Source organism: Vanellus vanellus, assembly GCF_965231255.1.
Source record: "Vanellus vanellus genome assembly, chromosome: 15".
Classification (NCBI taxonomy): domain Eukaryota; kingdom Metazoa; phylum Chordata; class Aves; order Charadriiformes; family Charadriidae; genus Vanellus; species Vanellus vanellus.
In genome coordinates, this window is record NC_138920.1 from 4,001,240 (window position 1) to 4,016,591 (window position 15,352).

At 51.2% G+C, this 15,352-nt stretch overlaps 1 protein-coding gene across 1 annotated transcript in view; it reads right to left on the reverse strand.

Moving 5' to 3' along the window:
- Positions 1–3,474: 3,474 nt before the first annotated feature.
- The window catches only part of TOX2 (TOX high mobility group box family member 2), a gene marked incomplete at its 5' end in the record, with an annotated part of 163,944 nt that continues 152,066 nt past the window's right edge, over positions 3,475–15,352 (reverse strand). Inside the window, 4 exons of the mRNA XM_082491048.1 lie at positions 3,475–4,341; positions 9,841–9,971; positions 12,357–12,758; positions 15,143–15,223. Of these exons, the coding sequence (XP_082347174.1) occupies positions 4,305–4,341; positions 9,841–9,971; positions 12,357–12,758; positions 15,143–15,223 (651 nt within the window). The 3' untranslated portion in view covers positions 3,475–4,304. The remainder of the gene's footprint in view (positions 4,342–9,840; positions 9,972–12,356; positions 12,759–15,142; positions 15,224–15,352) is intronic.

Consider the following 15,352-nt stretch of genomic DNA (forward strand, 5'->3'; position numbering starts at 1 on the left):
GAGCCAATATCTTTCTTCAAATAGGGAAAAAATTACCGTGACAAGGAAAGCGATAAATTCCTCCCTACATTGAAGAGCAAAGGATTTGCTCTGTAGGGAGAGAGATTTAGGTTATCTGCCTGGAATTTAAAGGTTTTTAAAGGCAGGTTAGGCACACAGGCAGGGTTTAGGAAAAGCTGACCCTGCCCTGAGGTGTGGGGGTGATGGGGCGGCTTCTTGAGACCCAGCTACCCCATGGTCTACTGACGTTAATTATAGACCAAGGGTTCGGAGCAGGGGGAGGCTCACCCGGCCATGCCATTGCTTGCTCGGCCCGTTGCCCCCGGGTGCTCGCCCTCGCCTGCCCGCGGCGCTGGGGCTGCACCCGTTAGCGGTGACTGGATGCATTTCGTGAGCCAGTTGGGGTGGTGGGTGGGAGGCTCCGCTCCCAGTTGCTACCCTGGAGCAATTCCAGGTCCACGACAAATAGCCAACAGCCGGAATACCACTGAAGCACGGCTGCCATCATGCAAATTTGGAGATTAGTAGGGATTAAAGCAATGAGGAATGCTTCGCCAGTTCTCATTGATGCCCCGGGCTCTACAATAGCCAACAGCCCCGCACCCCCGAGGCGGCTCCCGCATCGCTGGGGCTGGAGATGGGTCGGTATGTCCTGCACGGCTGCCCCACGGCAGCCACCAGCCCTTTGCCATCTCCTGCCCGCAGACACGCAAAGGCAGCCCGCGCTAACGTTGGCAGGCTGGCTAGAAAGTCCTTAACAGCATGGGTATTGCTTTGCACAGTCAGTCCTAAATTGGCAAGGTCACCTTGCCCACCAAGGAGACCTTCTCGGTGGAGGCTTTTGGACGGCTGCTGGAGCCCATGGGGCTGTTGGGCATCGCGGATGGGCACCTTCCTTCAGAAAAGGCAAAGCATGGGGACCAGGTGTAATGGGATGCTTCGAGTGAAGACCTCTTCCAGATCTTCTCCCAGGGCTGGCAACGGCTTCCCTGTGATTTCAGAGTCTCAAGGCCACTTACCTGCTCCACACAGAAAAAATTAACATTTCAGAAACTCTCCCTGGAATAAGTCCTATCTCCTTGCTCTGAGAACTCAAGGTAGGTTTCCATCTTAATGTCCTATTCCCCCCTTTCCCCCCCTTATTTTAATAATTGCATATTTGGAAGAAATCTCCTGGCTCTGATACTGCAGAGTAATTATCTGCTCACCATTAGCTACCCAAGCTGGGCTGAGATGTTATTGCTCGTGCTGCTCCTCGGCAAGTTTTATCATGCTCCTCGTTTCATTTTCAAAAGGCTCGAGATTACAGAGGTAAAAGGGGAACTTCAGGGCCTTCCGCTGGTCACCACCGAGGGAGAGTCCCACCTCTTTATCCAGCAGCTCTCCTCGCTTGCCCATCTCCACAGCTGTCGTGCTGTGTTGGTGAGATTCTGCTGCCCTTGTACCGGAATAAAATACAGAGTCGCCTGTGGTCATTGGGACAAGGAACGGGCTCTTTTTCTGTTTATACTGGCAGAGAGCAGGAAGCTGGGGGTTAACAGTGTAACTGCTCTAATGAAAGTCGATTCACAGAGTTACACCTTGATTTCACGTCTCTCTCTCTCACGCCGAGAAAGCAAATGTTCGCAGCAGAGAGGACTGCCACTCAATCGCCCGGCAATAACACCGCGATGGCCTCAGAAGTGGAGGGGGAACATAGATTTTATGTCAGGCTGATTACAAGGAGGAGTTTGTGACCTGCCTGCATTTCTGCAAGCCTCTGTGGGGTCCTGCAGCTCCAGCGACTTGCCGTCCCTTGCCACGGTGTCATTACCTCCACCTCTCCTGGCATCCAGGGTGGTCTGCTGGGGACTGCTTGCTCCAAACCCACCGTGCCCCAAACCATCTCAGAAGGTCTTCCTCACTGCCCTATGCAAAGCGGGCAGCTCCTGGGTGGGATTTTGGGGTGGGTCTTGTTTGATGTGCCAACAGGGTGTGTGGGATTGATGCCACAGCAGGTGTCAACCAGAGGAGACAGCAGGACAACTCCCACCACACGTTCCTTGCCCCGGCCAGTGGCCTGTGGGCCAGCAAGAGCTGGGGCTTGGTATTCTCATGAGGACTTACTGCAACAGGCACAGGGCACGGCAACATGTTTTTGTAGCCTACGTAAAACCATTAGGCGATGAAATAGACCATTTACCTCATCGAAAAAACCCTTAACTCTGAAGGGTGAGCTCTCCCCTGGTTTATTAAAATGGTCTGAAAGCTTAAAAAAGTTATTTCAAGTCGTTGGAGAACAGAAATGTTAAGGTCACTTTCATCATAGACAGGTGGCAGTGGGGAAAAATAGGATCTCAGCAGTGGGATTTGGATCCGGACGAGACCCGGTGTCCCAAATTGCATGAGAAACACAGCCGTGCCCCAGCTTCACAGGTTTCCGTTTCAATGCACGCTGGAAGAAATTGGGCCTTATCTCAATGACAGTAACTTGTGTGGTGGTGACACAATGTGGTGAGACTCCTGCGGCCAAGCTGCCTCTACAAATAGGCTTAAAATGGTACATTAATTAACAGGCTTCCTCCAGGCAGGTGGCCCAGGGTGTGAAATTTCACGTCGTGTTATTTTTTTATGCCATTTGAATTTTCCATCCTCGCTAGGGAAGGATGGGAATGCCAATTCCAACCTTATGCCATTTGAATTCTCCACCCTTTCCGCGTCCTTCTCATCCACGCTTCCTTAGGAAAAGTTGGAAATGGGGCTTTTGTGGGCGTCTGCCGACGACCACCAGGCAGCTTGGTGACCCCCCGTGTCTGGTGCGGACATTTTCTGTCTGCTTAAGGGTTGGCCAAAGGGAGGAGGGTCGATGGGGCCGGGGCACGGGATAGCTTTGTGAGCAAGAAGTTGGTAAAGTTGGCATTTTCCAAGAAAATGAAAGAAAAAACGCTTGTCTGCCATTGCTCAGTGACAACTCTCATTGCTGGGGGTGGTCGCAGATGTATTTAATTAAGTAGCGTTGGCCCAGAGCGAGGGGGGAGAAGGAGGAAGCAAGTGAGAATGTGATGGGAGAGGAGCGCGGGATGGGAAAGTTGAGGACGAGGACAAGGACAAGGCAGGGACCTCGCTGGCCGGGACGTTGCCAGGGTGTGCCCCCGGAATAAGGAGAGGCTGGTTCAGTTCTACTTTTCATATGTTTTATTATAAAGAAAGGTAAGATAAGCATTGTGAACCGAATGTGCCGGGTGCTGCGAAAGCAGTACCGTCAAACAAAATAAAAAATAGAAAAAAAAAAAAAAAAAACCAAACCCAAAAATGCACCTTATGAGAAACGGTAATTATGCTCTCTAATTTTTCATAAATAGACAAAAATCATTGTCAGCAATTTTTAAATAGATGGACATATGGCAGAAAAAATATAATAATGCCATACAACATGGATATAAATTGTCCATTTCTTGCTGTACAAATAATAGAAACAAGTTTGGCAGGCTTTTTTTTGTTGTCTTTTTTATACACATCTCCCTTCTATGTATAACTAAAAAATGTGCTACAATTAATATAAAATGCTTTTACTATAAAGTAAACTACTAATTTTTTTTCACAAAAAAATCTTAAAGATGTCTTTAGCACAGCTCTAAAACACTTAGTAAACTACTTACAACTATCCAACAAATTATATTTTCATCATCTTTTTCACATTTTTCCTCTCGCATTTTGCCTTCCGCTCTCTTCCCCCCACCTACCTAGCAATAGTTTTTATTTATTTTTTGTATTTTATTTTTTTTTTTTTTTCGCCAGACATCCAAGGCCTTTGCATGTACAATATTCACACAAACTTCACATTTTCTTGCACAAAGTTTAGTGCTGTTAGCAAGTCAAAAGAGTGCATCCTCCTACTGAGCTGGCCTAATGCTGTAGGACACCAGACCTGGGCCTATGCTGCGTCTAAAAGCAGTTCGCTGGGAAAATAGTCTGTAGCTAAGCTGATGGCAAGCAGAAAAACGGTGTCCTTAGTTTATTTTTTTTTTGTTGTTGTTGGTTTTGTGTTTATTTATTTAATTTTTTTTTAAATTTTTTGTTGTTGTTGTTGTCGTCGTCGTTCTTCATGATTTATGAGGTTTTGGGCTTCCACGGAAAGTCGACTTTAGAGTTCAAAAATAATAAAAAGGAAACTGCTCTTAGAGCCTGGGAACGAAGCCAGCGACGAGGTGCAGTGGTAGCTCTCTCGTCTGTACGACTTGCTCGGTGCCTCTCCGGGTAGTCTGTAAGATAAACCCTCTCCAGTGTCCTTCATCTGAGCCTCCTCAAAACCGAGATGTTGAGTTTTAGGTGAGGTAGAGTGCCTTGTCCCTTGGCAGCATGCTGTAAGAGAAGCGAGAGGCAGAAGGTGAGCCGGGCAGGGAAACGGCCGGGGAGTCGCCTGGGGGAGCGGGAATCCGCCTTTGCACGCCCGGCGACATACTCATTTTCAGCCATGCTGTGGTTTTTATGGCATTCCGTCATGCAAAACATAAAGTGGTCTGCACCAGGGGATGGGGGCGCAGAGATGAACTGAGCAGAAGACACTTAAGAGTCAGAGCCCGACGCAATTTTAGTTCCTCCTGAACTTCAACAACAAGGGCTAAGGCATAAATTCCTTCCTGTGGCTTAATTTTTGCTCTTGCTGGGGCTGGATTTTCCTGCAGAGCACGCCAGCATGATGATGGTACCAGCTCCACCATCGTGTCGTGCCTGGAACCAGCCCTTGGCCACCAGCCCCCTTCTCCATCGCACGCTGTACTTAGTCTAAGCCATGGAGATTTAGAAAATGGGGCTGTTCAGCCTGGAGAAGAGAAGGCTCTGAAGAGATCTTATTGCAGCATTCCAGTCCCTAAAGGGGCTCAGTGAGAGCTGGGGAAGGACTTTCTACAAGGGCATGGAGTGATAGGAGGAAGGGGAATGGCTTCAAACTGGAAGAGGGGAGATTTAGATTAGATGTTAGGAAGAAATTCTGTACTGTGAGGGTGGTGAGCCCCTGGCGCAGGGTGCCCCGAGAAGCTGTGGCTGCCCCATCCCTGGAGGTGTTCAAGGCCAGGTTGGATGGGGCTTGGAGCAACCTGGGCTGGGGTAGGTGTCCCTGCCTATGGCAGGGGGGTGGGACCTGGATGATCTCTAAGGTCCCTTCCAACCCAAACCATTCCATGATTCTATGATTCTGAGACTGCATAAGGAGTAGGAGGGTCTCAAAAATACAACTGAGGGGCTTATGGCTGGAGATGCTTATGGGTGTCCAGAAGGATTTACATCAGTTTGATGGCTGAAGAGCATGCGAGCAGGAGACACCACCTCCTCGATGCTGCTCTCCTCCTCTCCCAAAATAAGAACAAGTAGAAAAATTAATAAACGGGAAGTGAGGGAAAAAAATGCTTTGAGACAGCAGGAATAGCTGGTCGTTCCTGTGGGTCTGATAAAGACAGCAGGAGGTAGAAGGAACCCAAGGAAGACTGCAGTGCTGCCTTACTTGCAGGAGGCTAGGGAGGAGGGCTGGGGGGACAGCTGCCAGGCTGTGTGCTCTGCACATCCCTGCCCCACCAGATCTTGGATTGATCACGCCATTGAGGCAATGACTTTGATTTCAAGAGATCCAGGTGCGCCCTGGAGAGGGAAGCCAGCTTACACCACCCAGCCACCCCGCGCGTGGAGGGCTCCACAGCAAGGCGTGCAGATAGGTGTCATCGCTCCCGACCCTGCCTGTAGCGCCCGGTGCTTCAACCCTCCGTGTGGGCTGGCTGGCACGTTCAACTTGCCATTAGCAGTGTCCTACGAGGGAGCCCAGATGCTCTTTTTGTCAGGACATAGCAGAGAGAGGAGTGGCTGAAGTCCCTCTCCCCTGGCTGACGTCCTATATGGGTTTTGCTTTGAAATCCAGGCTTTTTGATGGGTTTTATCATCTACACAGACCTGGTGGAAACGCCACCGGCTGCATAAAGACATCTTGGCCTCAAAAGGTGGTGAAGAACTTTACAAAGCTTTGGGAGATTCTGGTGTGGGTGTGCTTGAGTGGAATAATAGGGCAATAGCAGACGGCAAGGTAACGCTGCTCTTGATGGAGCTGTCTTCTGATAGAGTGCGCAGAAGAGTCTGCACTTTGTTAATCTCCACATTTTATAATCTGCATTTAAAATGCAGAGTCCTCCCTACTGCACTCAGCAAAGATTTAATGCCACTGAGCAGCAGTGAGGTATTCCAGTACTAAAACTTCATTAATTTTACAAAACATGCTACAGAACATTTCCCAGTTCATTATGAAGTATTACCATAAATAATTGAATCCAAACTAAGTGCATTCGTGATGGTTTACCCTTCCCTTTTTACAGTGTTTGCTCATCTAGCTTCTGATTTGGAAAATTCCCTCATTTGGAGAGGATCCTTTCATTGTTAGCAGGAATTAACGAGGTTACAAGTGTCCGGATGAAGTGGCTGTACACAGTTTTTTGCTTCTGGACAAGGTATAACTGAGCGCATCCCGTCTTTTCACCCAAAGGAGAGTGGAAAGAGGGGAGAAAAGTTGCTAAATGATGGTACCCCAAAATAACCTAATCCATGTCTTATGCATGAGAGGAAGGACATAGAAAGATGAATCCAGTTCAGTATTATCACCAAAATACCTAAATGCCGAGAGACAAATGTAAACACCCCCCCCCCCCGACGATGGCTTTGGTATGGAAAGAGTTGTAATCAGAAGTTGGGGTAGAAAAAAATATTGAGTGAGGTGCCTCGAGGAATTAAGAAAGATTTGCAAGTGGTGGCAAACCAAGCTGCACCCCTGGTACCGGTGAGCCGGTTCCCTCGGGGAAAGTCACTGCAAAGCACAGGTATTGCGTGGCTGCCTGGGAAAGAGCAAGCGCGAGAATAAGGCTGTCAGGTGAGGGAGACAGGGGACTATGTAAGTAGTTTGTGATATGACGGCAAAAAAAGCAATAAAATTGTACACTGCAGTTGCTTGTGGGAAGTGATAGTCGTATACTAAGCGGGAGCTGAGAAATGCTACCCGTGTCTTCGCTAGCGATCTAGGACAGCTTGGGCTGCAGCCCAGAAAGAGCTAGGAAAATTGGATGGAAGTCAGTAAGCACAAAATCATTAAGAATGGGGAGAGGATGAGCTAAGAAAGATTCAAAACTCTCTCTCTAACACGGCTGGTTTATGAATTAAGGAGTGTCTGCTCACAGCATCCTAGAATTTGAGGGGCATAAGGGAAGCAGTGTCATTTAACGGCATTTTAACTAGCACTTGTGGGCTGGGAAAGTAAAAAAACCCACAGCAGATCCCTTATTCGATGGAGAAGGACAGAGAGAAAGACAACCTTGTTAGTTTTTCAGAAGTTGTCTGGGTGACAAATACAACAGAAAATGTAGGACTGGGAGGTTTTATCCCCGCTAACCCAGTGCCAACACATGTTGGAAGCTAAAGAAATATCAAGGTCAGGCACGACATGAAAACCCTAACCTGGAGAGCAAGATGGGACTGCCCGGGCACTGGGGAGGTCGGTGCGATCCCCTCTTTCAGGAACATGGGACCCTTCAGCTCAGCCAGAACACAACAGAAAATAATCCTTTTTCTTTCCAGCCAGTTGCTGCTTTTGCTCCTCAGAGTGCCGCTCTAATTGCGATTAAGAAAAACGCAGTTTGGAGGCTGAGATGGGCAATTACATGATCCAGAGACTTCCCGATTATACCTCAAACTGCACTGATGAATCAAACCCAACAAGATGTGCCTTCCCTTTATCACCGCTTTGCTGATTGCCGGGGCGGTTCAGGCGCGCAGCTCGCCCTGCGTCCTCCCGCCCGGCTCTCGGCACGGCGCCGCCGTGCAGCCCAAGGGTGACTTTGAACGTCGCTTGCAAATTAGCGCAAAGTACACCGGAGAAAGCGGTACAGACAGGAGGATGAGGACAACCGGATCATCTCTCTTCTCGACGTTGAGTGTAACCTTGAGACGCAACCAGGGCTGCAGCCCTAGGAAGGCGCGCGGATGCTACAGGCGATGCAAGGCATGCAGGCAGGCAGCAAATCCCAGGGGCCAGCAGGAGCAGGAGGTGATGGCACTGCCGCATTTTACGATAAAATGAGAACAAGGCAGCTTTGGGAGCTGCCAGCAGCTCGTGTGTCTCTAGTCGCGGGAGATGGGCTCCTTCCTCAACGGAGACTGCGACATTTTTCACTGCGCTCAGCGCTCTCTGCAGTACTGATCTATATCCATCTGAGTTCACTGCTATAATCTACTCTAATAATTATCTGGAAGTCTCTGCATAATCTGTCTGGTTTTAGAATGACTCCCCCCCCCCTCCTCCCAGGAAGCTGCGATAAACCCATGAAATTCGATATTTCTGCGGTGACAAAGGCATGAAACGCATGAGCTTTGATCACGAATTGCACGGGCTCTCTGCTTACCATACGGCACTCCAGCCAGATGTCACAGAGCTTGTTTTAGCAACACGAAACTCAACCCTGACGACTACGGGAGCGTTTCACCCGTTCAGTCTCGAGTGCCCCGAGTTTTCTACGCGGGGGCCGGGCAGTGGGATTTGCAGAGGGAATCAAGCGTTTTCCCAGCTCATGCCCGAAGTAGCGATGCTTATCTCTCGGGGGGGGGGGAATTGCTGCGGGAGCTGCCTCTGCTCAGCCCCTCTGCACGTTGGGATGTGCCATAACCCTCTAAGCATCTTCAGCGTTTTGCCCGCAGCATCTAAAACGACTTTTATCCCACAGTCCCAACCAGGTTGCCTCTTTCGGGTTGTCTGCGGAGCCTTCAGGAAGGAGCACGCAAAGGTCTCCGGCAGAGCCCAGACCCATCCAGGTAGCCGAGCCCCCCTCGGGCAGGCAGGCAGCGGCGATATTCTAATGGCTCAGCGAGTTATTTATTTCCCTGAAAGAAATAAATGTCTGTACAGTCTGTGCCCAGCCCAGCAATTGTAAGTGCGCTGCTGGCACAGACGGGAGCTGTGCTCTGAAAAGGCCGGGAGCTTGCTATTATCTCCAGTGAAAGCACTATGTTCCAGTACTTCAAGCAAATCAAACAATACTCAGAAGCTCCCGAGCCTCCTTCCCTACCTGCTCTCCCGGCAAACCGCGTGCCTCTTTTACAGAGCACAATAGCGACCTCCGAATTATTATTGCTGAGCCAAGAGCAGCGGATCAGGCAGAGGGTGGAAACAGCTCTCCCACCCTCCCTGCCCCCCAGCTCTGAGGCTATCCTGATGTTTTCCTTTATTGAGGAATTCAAGCAGCATGGAAGGGACTTTCATGCTGGCACATTCGTGCCAGAGCTTGTAGGGCATAAAGGGGAAGAGCTGAGTAGATGTTTGGGCTTTTCCTGCAAGGTGCAGCGCACTGGAGCATCGTGTGGCTCTGGGGAGGGTGAGGCTTTGTGCACCATCGTGGTGGAACCTCAGCACCAGTAAGGGACCCAGTGCTCCAGACAACTACGGGAGGTTGTGGCCTCAGTGATAAGAGCAACCACTTTACGAACAGAAGGACATTGCTTATGGACATGACCACCTTCGAACCTCCAGGGACTCTCCTGGGGAGACCGGGCTTCCCTGGCCTGCTCTAGAGGGAAACGTGTCCGAATCCTCCATTGCTAATGGGGTGGCAACACAAGAAAAGGAAACCTCTTCGCGCCCAATGAAGAATTTATCTGTGATTCTTAAGCCACCTACTTCCATAGCATCACTTCAGTGGGCCTACAGAGAAGGGGAAACCTTGAACTTCCTTGACCATACCCAGCTTGCTGTACGTTTTAGGGCAGGTTCTCAGCTGTCCTACACCGTCACAGTTCAGACAATCGAAAGCGCATTAGGAATGTGCTGTTTTGTCTACTGGCCTGCAGTGGTTAATCCCACACTCTCTGCTGGGGTAGTCATTGTCCCACTCGGTGCTTCCTGTCGGGTTTGATGCACCAGGCGAACGGGGTCCAACGCTGTTTTGAAACTCAGATGAAATATGTGAGAAGTCCTGCAGGGCGGAAAGGAAAGGAAGGGTTAGAGGAATGTACACAGCAGAGCTAATAATACGGCGTAAACACGTTCACGTGCATCGCCCCAAACCCGCGGCAGTGCGGAGCGCAGGGAGAGCCCCAGGGACAGCAGCGGGTCCGAGCCCAGGACCCGAAACCACCGGGGTGGGACCCCATAGAAGGCGAGTTCTCGCAAGCAGGTGTCAACGCAGCGACATCTGCTTTACATCCCGCTTCCCCCCCCCCCTCGTGTTTTTTCAGGCCCTCCCTCCTCGGGGGGTGGTAAATGGCTGCAGAAGACACGTGGCCACGAAAGGCTCTGCATCAGCAGTCGGGCAATCAAAACTGCTTTTCCACTTCAGGTCGCAGCCCCCTTTGCGGCACCGCGTTAGCCCGTCCTAACGTATGTTAACAAGAGAAGGAACATCCACGCGAGCAACGCTCCCTCCATCGGCTGTCACCGCGAGCAATTTAACAAGGACGCCGGGGAACCGTTTTATTTGAAAGCTGATTAGCTTTCCTGATTTTTTGGGAGGTTGGCTTAATTATGTAACATCAGGCAACGTATATAAACAAGAATCACGGCAGTTCCCTGACCAAGAACACGCTTTTCTCCAAAATATCCAAAATTAGGGCAGCGTGGGGTACTTTTTTTTTTTTTTTAACTTTTTGGTTTTTTATTCACAAATTTACGTGGGATGAAGATTCACAAAATGCTGCCCTCAGCAGCAACAACTACCCCAACTAAAGTGATTATGGGGATCCCATAATCACAATAAATGCTCGTTTCTGGACGCAGGCTATCACCTCATTACAGGAGCCCCCTTTTGCTTATGTAGAGCTAAAGCCCAACCACCATGCTGGAGAAGTTACTTGAAATACCCTGAGCAGGGTATTGGAAATGAAAATTGGAGCAGGTTGGAAATTAAAATCTGATTAAGGATTTGACCTTCCCACATCTGCTGCTTTTTTATTACGGTCAGGTATAACTGTGCTTCCACACCCCTGCTCTCCTTCGGTTCTCTTCCACCCCGTATCTGTTCCTAAATTAATAATTTCTGTTTCCTCAAAGTTAGCCCCAAACCGAATAGGTGACATTATGGGAAAGAAAGCTTCCTTCATTGCTAAAGTACTGTATATATATATAGTCTACTGCGATATATAAAGTACTGTGATATATAGCCAGTAAACGTGTGAAACACGAATTATTCAGCCAGCTGGGTGAATACTGCAGTTAAAAGTATCATCGAGTAAATGGCAGCAGCTGTGCATTCAGAGGATACATCCTCCACTGTGAATAGTCCGTCCAGTTCACATTCCAGATGGAGGAACTCGGGAAACCACTCATCTCCTCCTTTGTACACTGGCAAGTTCTCTATAAGGTATAGGAAATGGTTTTTTGCTATAGCCCATTTGTTTTTTTTTCCTCCAGACATATTTTCTCCATAGCAAGTTTAAAGAGGAGAGACTTTCGCCCCGCAGGCCGGCTCCCCGAGCGGGGGCTGCCGGGCTGAGCCGGGCATGGCTGAGGATGGTTCGCTTCCGCAGGTTTTACACATTCATAGCAGACATCTACGGGATTTGCTTTGCTGCCGTGCCCTTAGTACAGGCATACACGCAAGCACACATTGCGTGCGCTCGGCTCTCTGCCACAAAAGTGATTTTTCTCCTATTGCCAGGCAGTTTTTGGAAATGTATTGATTTTATATTTCGTTTGTGACATTCCCTCTATCCTTTTTCTCTTCCTCCTGGCAACTCCCCTGCATCCCTGCTACTATCCCATGCCCTCCCAGCCCCACTTCTTCTCTCAGCAATGTCACGAGAGGGGTTTCTCCCTGGCTCTCCAACCCATAGTTTCAGATCACAGAATCATAGAATTGTTGACATTGGAAGGGACCTTTAAGATCAGTAAGTCCAACCATTAACCATTAATCCAACCTGACAAAACCACTTCTAAACCACGTCCCCAAGTACCACCTCTGCCCTTTATTTAAACACCTCCAGGGATGGCGAATCCACCCCCTCCCCGGACAGCCTCTTCCAATGTTTGATAACCCTTTCAGATGACCATCAGCAAACCTCCCACCCCCCCAGACAAGGCTGGGGCACCAAGGAGCTTTTACCCCATCTCCATGCTGAAAGAACCTTCCTTGCTCCACCGCACAAATCTGCCCCATTTGTGGGGGCGCTGGTGCTCCCAGCTCAACCCTCTTGAAAACACCACCCCCAAACTAGGGGATCTGCAAGCTGATGGAGCCGGGAGAAGACTCCCTTGGGGACAACATCAACACCCAACATCTCCAAACCACCCAGAAACCACCAGAGCCAAGGGGAAGGAGGGGAAACGCCGCGGTTGGTGCCGCAAATCGTCTCTGAGCACTAACCTGCTGCCCGGGAGGCGAGGCGTTCATGGGGGGCTGTACCTGTAGTGCCATGGGGGGGGACAGGAGGGGCTGCTGGGGGACCTGCTGCATGCTGAGGGGCTGGCTGAGGAGGGAGCTCTGCGGGTGGTGCAAGGAGAGCTGCTGGTGGAGGGGAGGGCTGATCTGGAAGGAGGGCGGCGGGGAGGCACTGATGCTGGGCAGCATGGGTTTGGAGGTGAGGGTCCGGGAGAGGCTGGGGTGGCCGCGGTAGTTCTGCAGGTCCGATGGGGACAGGAAGGAGCCCAGGCCGGGGTAGGGCGAGGAAGCCTGCGGCGGCATCGGGTACATGGGCTGCTTGGGAGGGATCATTTTGGAAGGTGGGTTGCTCTGGGCGCTTTTCGTCTCCCCCTGGTCAGCGGAGCTCTGCGGGAAAACAGAATGGAGGGTGAGGAGGAAGGAAGGAAGAAAAGAAAGAAGGAAAGATCGTTATGTGTCCCGAGATGTCCGTCCGTCCATCCAACCAAGCTACCCTGACTCCCCACGGCTCCTGCTCCTCTCCCACCAGCCAGCACACGCACTTCCAGCCCTGCGGCTCGCTGGGTGACCGCAGGCTGGGCGCAGCGTCCACATTGGGGCAATTGAAGTCCAGTAACTCAACGGTGCCTTTGGCAGAGCCTGGAGCACTGGAGGGGCATCGACATGCCTGCCTGCAGCTCACTCCTTGGGTCCCACAGAGGTGGGTGACAAAAATAATTTTTGCTGCCAACAGAGAACGAACAGGACTGTTAAAACTCTGTTTTCCTAATCTCGTGCATTCCGGCAGCCCTGGTGGGGTCTACAATGCACAGGACAATGGTGGCCTCGTTTCTGCAGGAAAAAGAGAACAACAGGACATTTTCTGGCTCGTACAATGAGGTTTTTGTCCTGCGATGGGCTCTGTAATGATACTCCAGATCCTTTCTCACCCGGCAGCCAGGATCACACTGTGCTGTTTTACTCAAAACAAAGTTGCTCTTCTGCAAAAATTGGTCACTGGAGAAACTGGAAAAAAAAAAAAGAAACCACAGAGCATGGTGACCCCATGCCTTCCATGCTACCTGCCCCACACCACTCCTAGGCACCTTCAAGGCAAGACCCTCAGATGTTTCCAGCAGGACCAAGAAGAGCTTTTAAACCCCCAAACAGTCCTTTCCATTCCCTTTTTTCTGTCCTTGCTGCGGTTCTGTTTACGAGTTAAGACAGCTACAGGTGCTCGTGTCTGTACGGGGCCTTTGAGCCTTTCCAGCCCACCACCCCAATCACACGGATCCTGCAGCTGATGGTTGATTTGCGACATGACATCATTTCCCATAGCAGCTGAATGCGATGATGAAGTCCTGAGGGTGTGGTGTGGTACCAAGGAGAAGCTTTGAAGGGAAAACAACCTCATACATGTACTCACAACCCAAGGGCAGCGTATCCCCCTGAGCTGGCAAGCCTACGAGCTCCGCAGGAGCCACCTCAAATACACAGGCAGCAAATGCCCGTGTCCCCTCTCTGAAGGCATGGAGGAGGGCAAGGTGTGAGGTCTCCTGGGATGGGCGTCCACATTTGGAGGACTGGGATGAGCAGGCGCTTGGCCCATCATCGCTGCCCCGGGTGCAGCTGTGCAGCACCGGGAGTTCCCGTGTGAACCTGAAATCCCCTGAAGGTTCATTATTAGGGACCGAAATGGGCTCTCTGGGTTTCACCTGACTGCAGCGCGTTAAGCACGTACGCGCTCACGCTCATCAACCCGCGGTGATGGGTCTCGCTCCCTGGAAGCCCCGCACTCGGCTGAGCGTGCACGGCAGAAGTAGGACCCGGGGTCCTGAGCAGCCAGAACAGCCCAAGCGCCCGGCCCAGGGTGCAGGCAGGATGCTGGCACACGGCTGCTGCCCAGTGCTGGCTGGTGAGCCCAGGGCTGGGGTGTCACCTTCCCCCGAACCAGTCCCTCCTGTCACCCACGGTGAGACTCGTCCCCCTGCCCTCGCCGGCGCTCCCTCATTTGCTGCACTCACACCCCGAGAGCCAGGCGAGGAACAGCCTCTGGCAGGACAGGCAGCAGGGACACCTCCGTCGCCGAGCAAGGACACCCCTCCCCTGCTGTGACACCCGCTGATGAAGACAACCCAAAGTGGGGTCTCGTTTCAGGGTGCTGAAGGCAGCATGCAGAACACAGAGCGTTTCTTTTAGCTCCTCAGGAATCATAGAATGGTTGGGGTTGGAAGGGACCTTGAAGATCACCTCATTCCAACCCCCCTGCCCTGGGCAGGGACACCTCCCCCCAGCCCAGGTTGCTCCAAGCCCTGTCCAACCTGGCCTTGAACACCTCCAGGGATGGGGCAGCCACAGCTTATCTGGGCAACCTGGGCCACCCTCAGAATGAAAAGTTTCCTCCTAATGTTTAATCTAAATCTCCCCTCTTCCAGTTTGAAGCCATTCCCCCTCATCCTATCACTACATGCCCTCGTAAAAAGTCCTTCACCAGCCCTCCTGAAGCCCCTTTAGGCACTGGAAGGGGCTCTAAGGTCTCCCCGGAGCCTTCTCTTCTCCAGGCTGAACCCCCCCAACTCTCCCAGCCTGTCCTCCCAGCAGAGGGGCTCCAGCCCTCGCAACATCTCCGAGGCCTCCTCTGGACCTGCTCCAACGGTGGCTAACACTGATATCAGTTTTGATAGCACGATTACACCGTATTTCTTATAAACCTGATCCTCCCCAGAGAGTCCCATGAGTTACAACGAATTCAGCATTGCCATGACCAGCAGCCATGCGTGCACGGGCTGTACCTTGGAGACGAGGCTGGCCCGGTACGCTGCCAGGGCTTTCAGGTACTCCTTCTTCGCGGCTTCTGTTTTCCTCTTGTACGCCTGAAAGGACCAAGCAACGGATAATAATTAATAAAGCAGAACAGGGTGCTGCTGGGCTCGGCTGCGCCCTGCCTGCTCAATGGGACACCTCCCCCCCCCCTCCGCTGAGGCTGTTCCTGCGTGCACGTC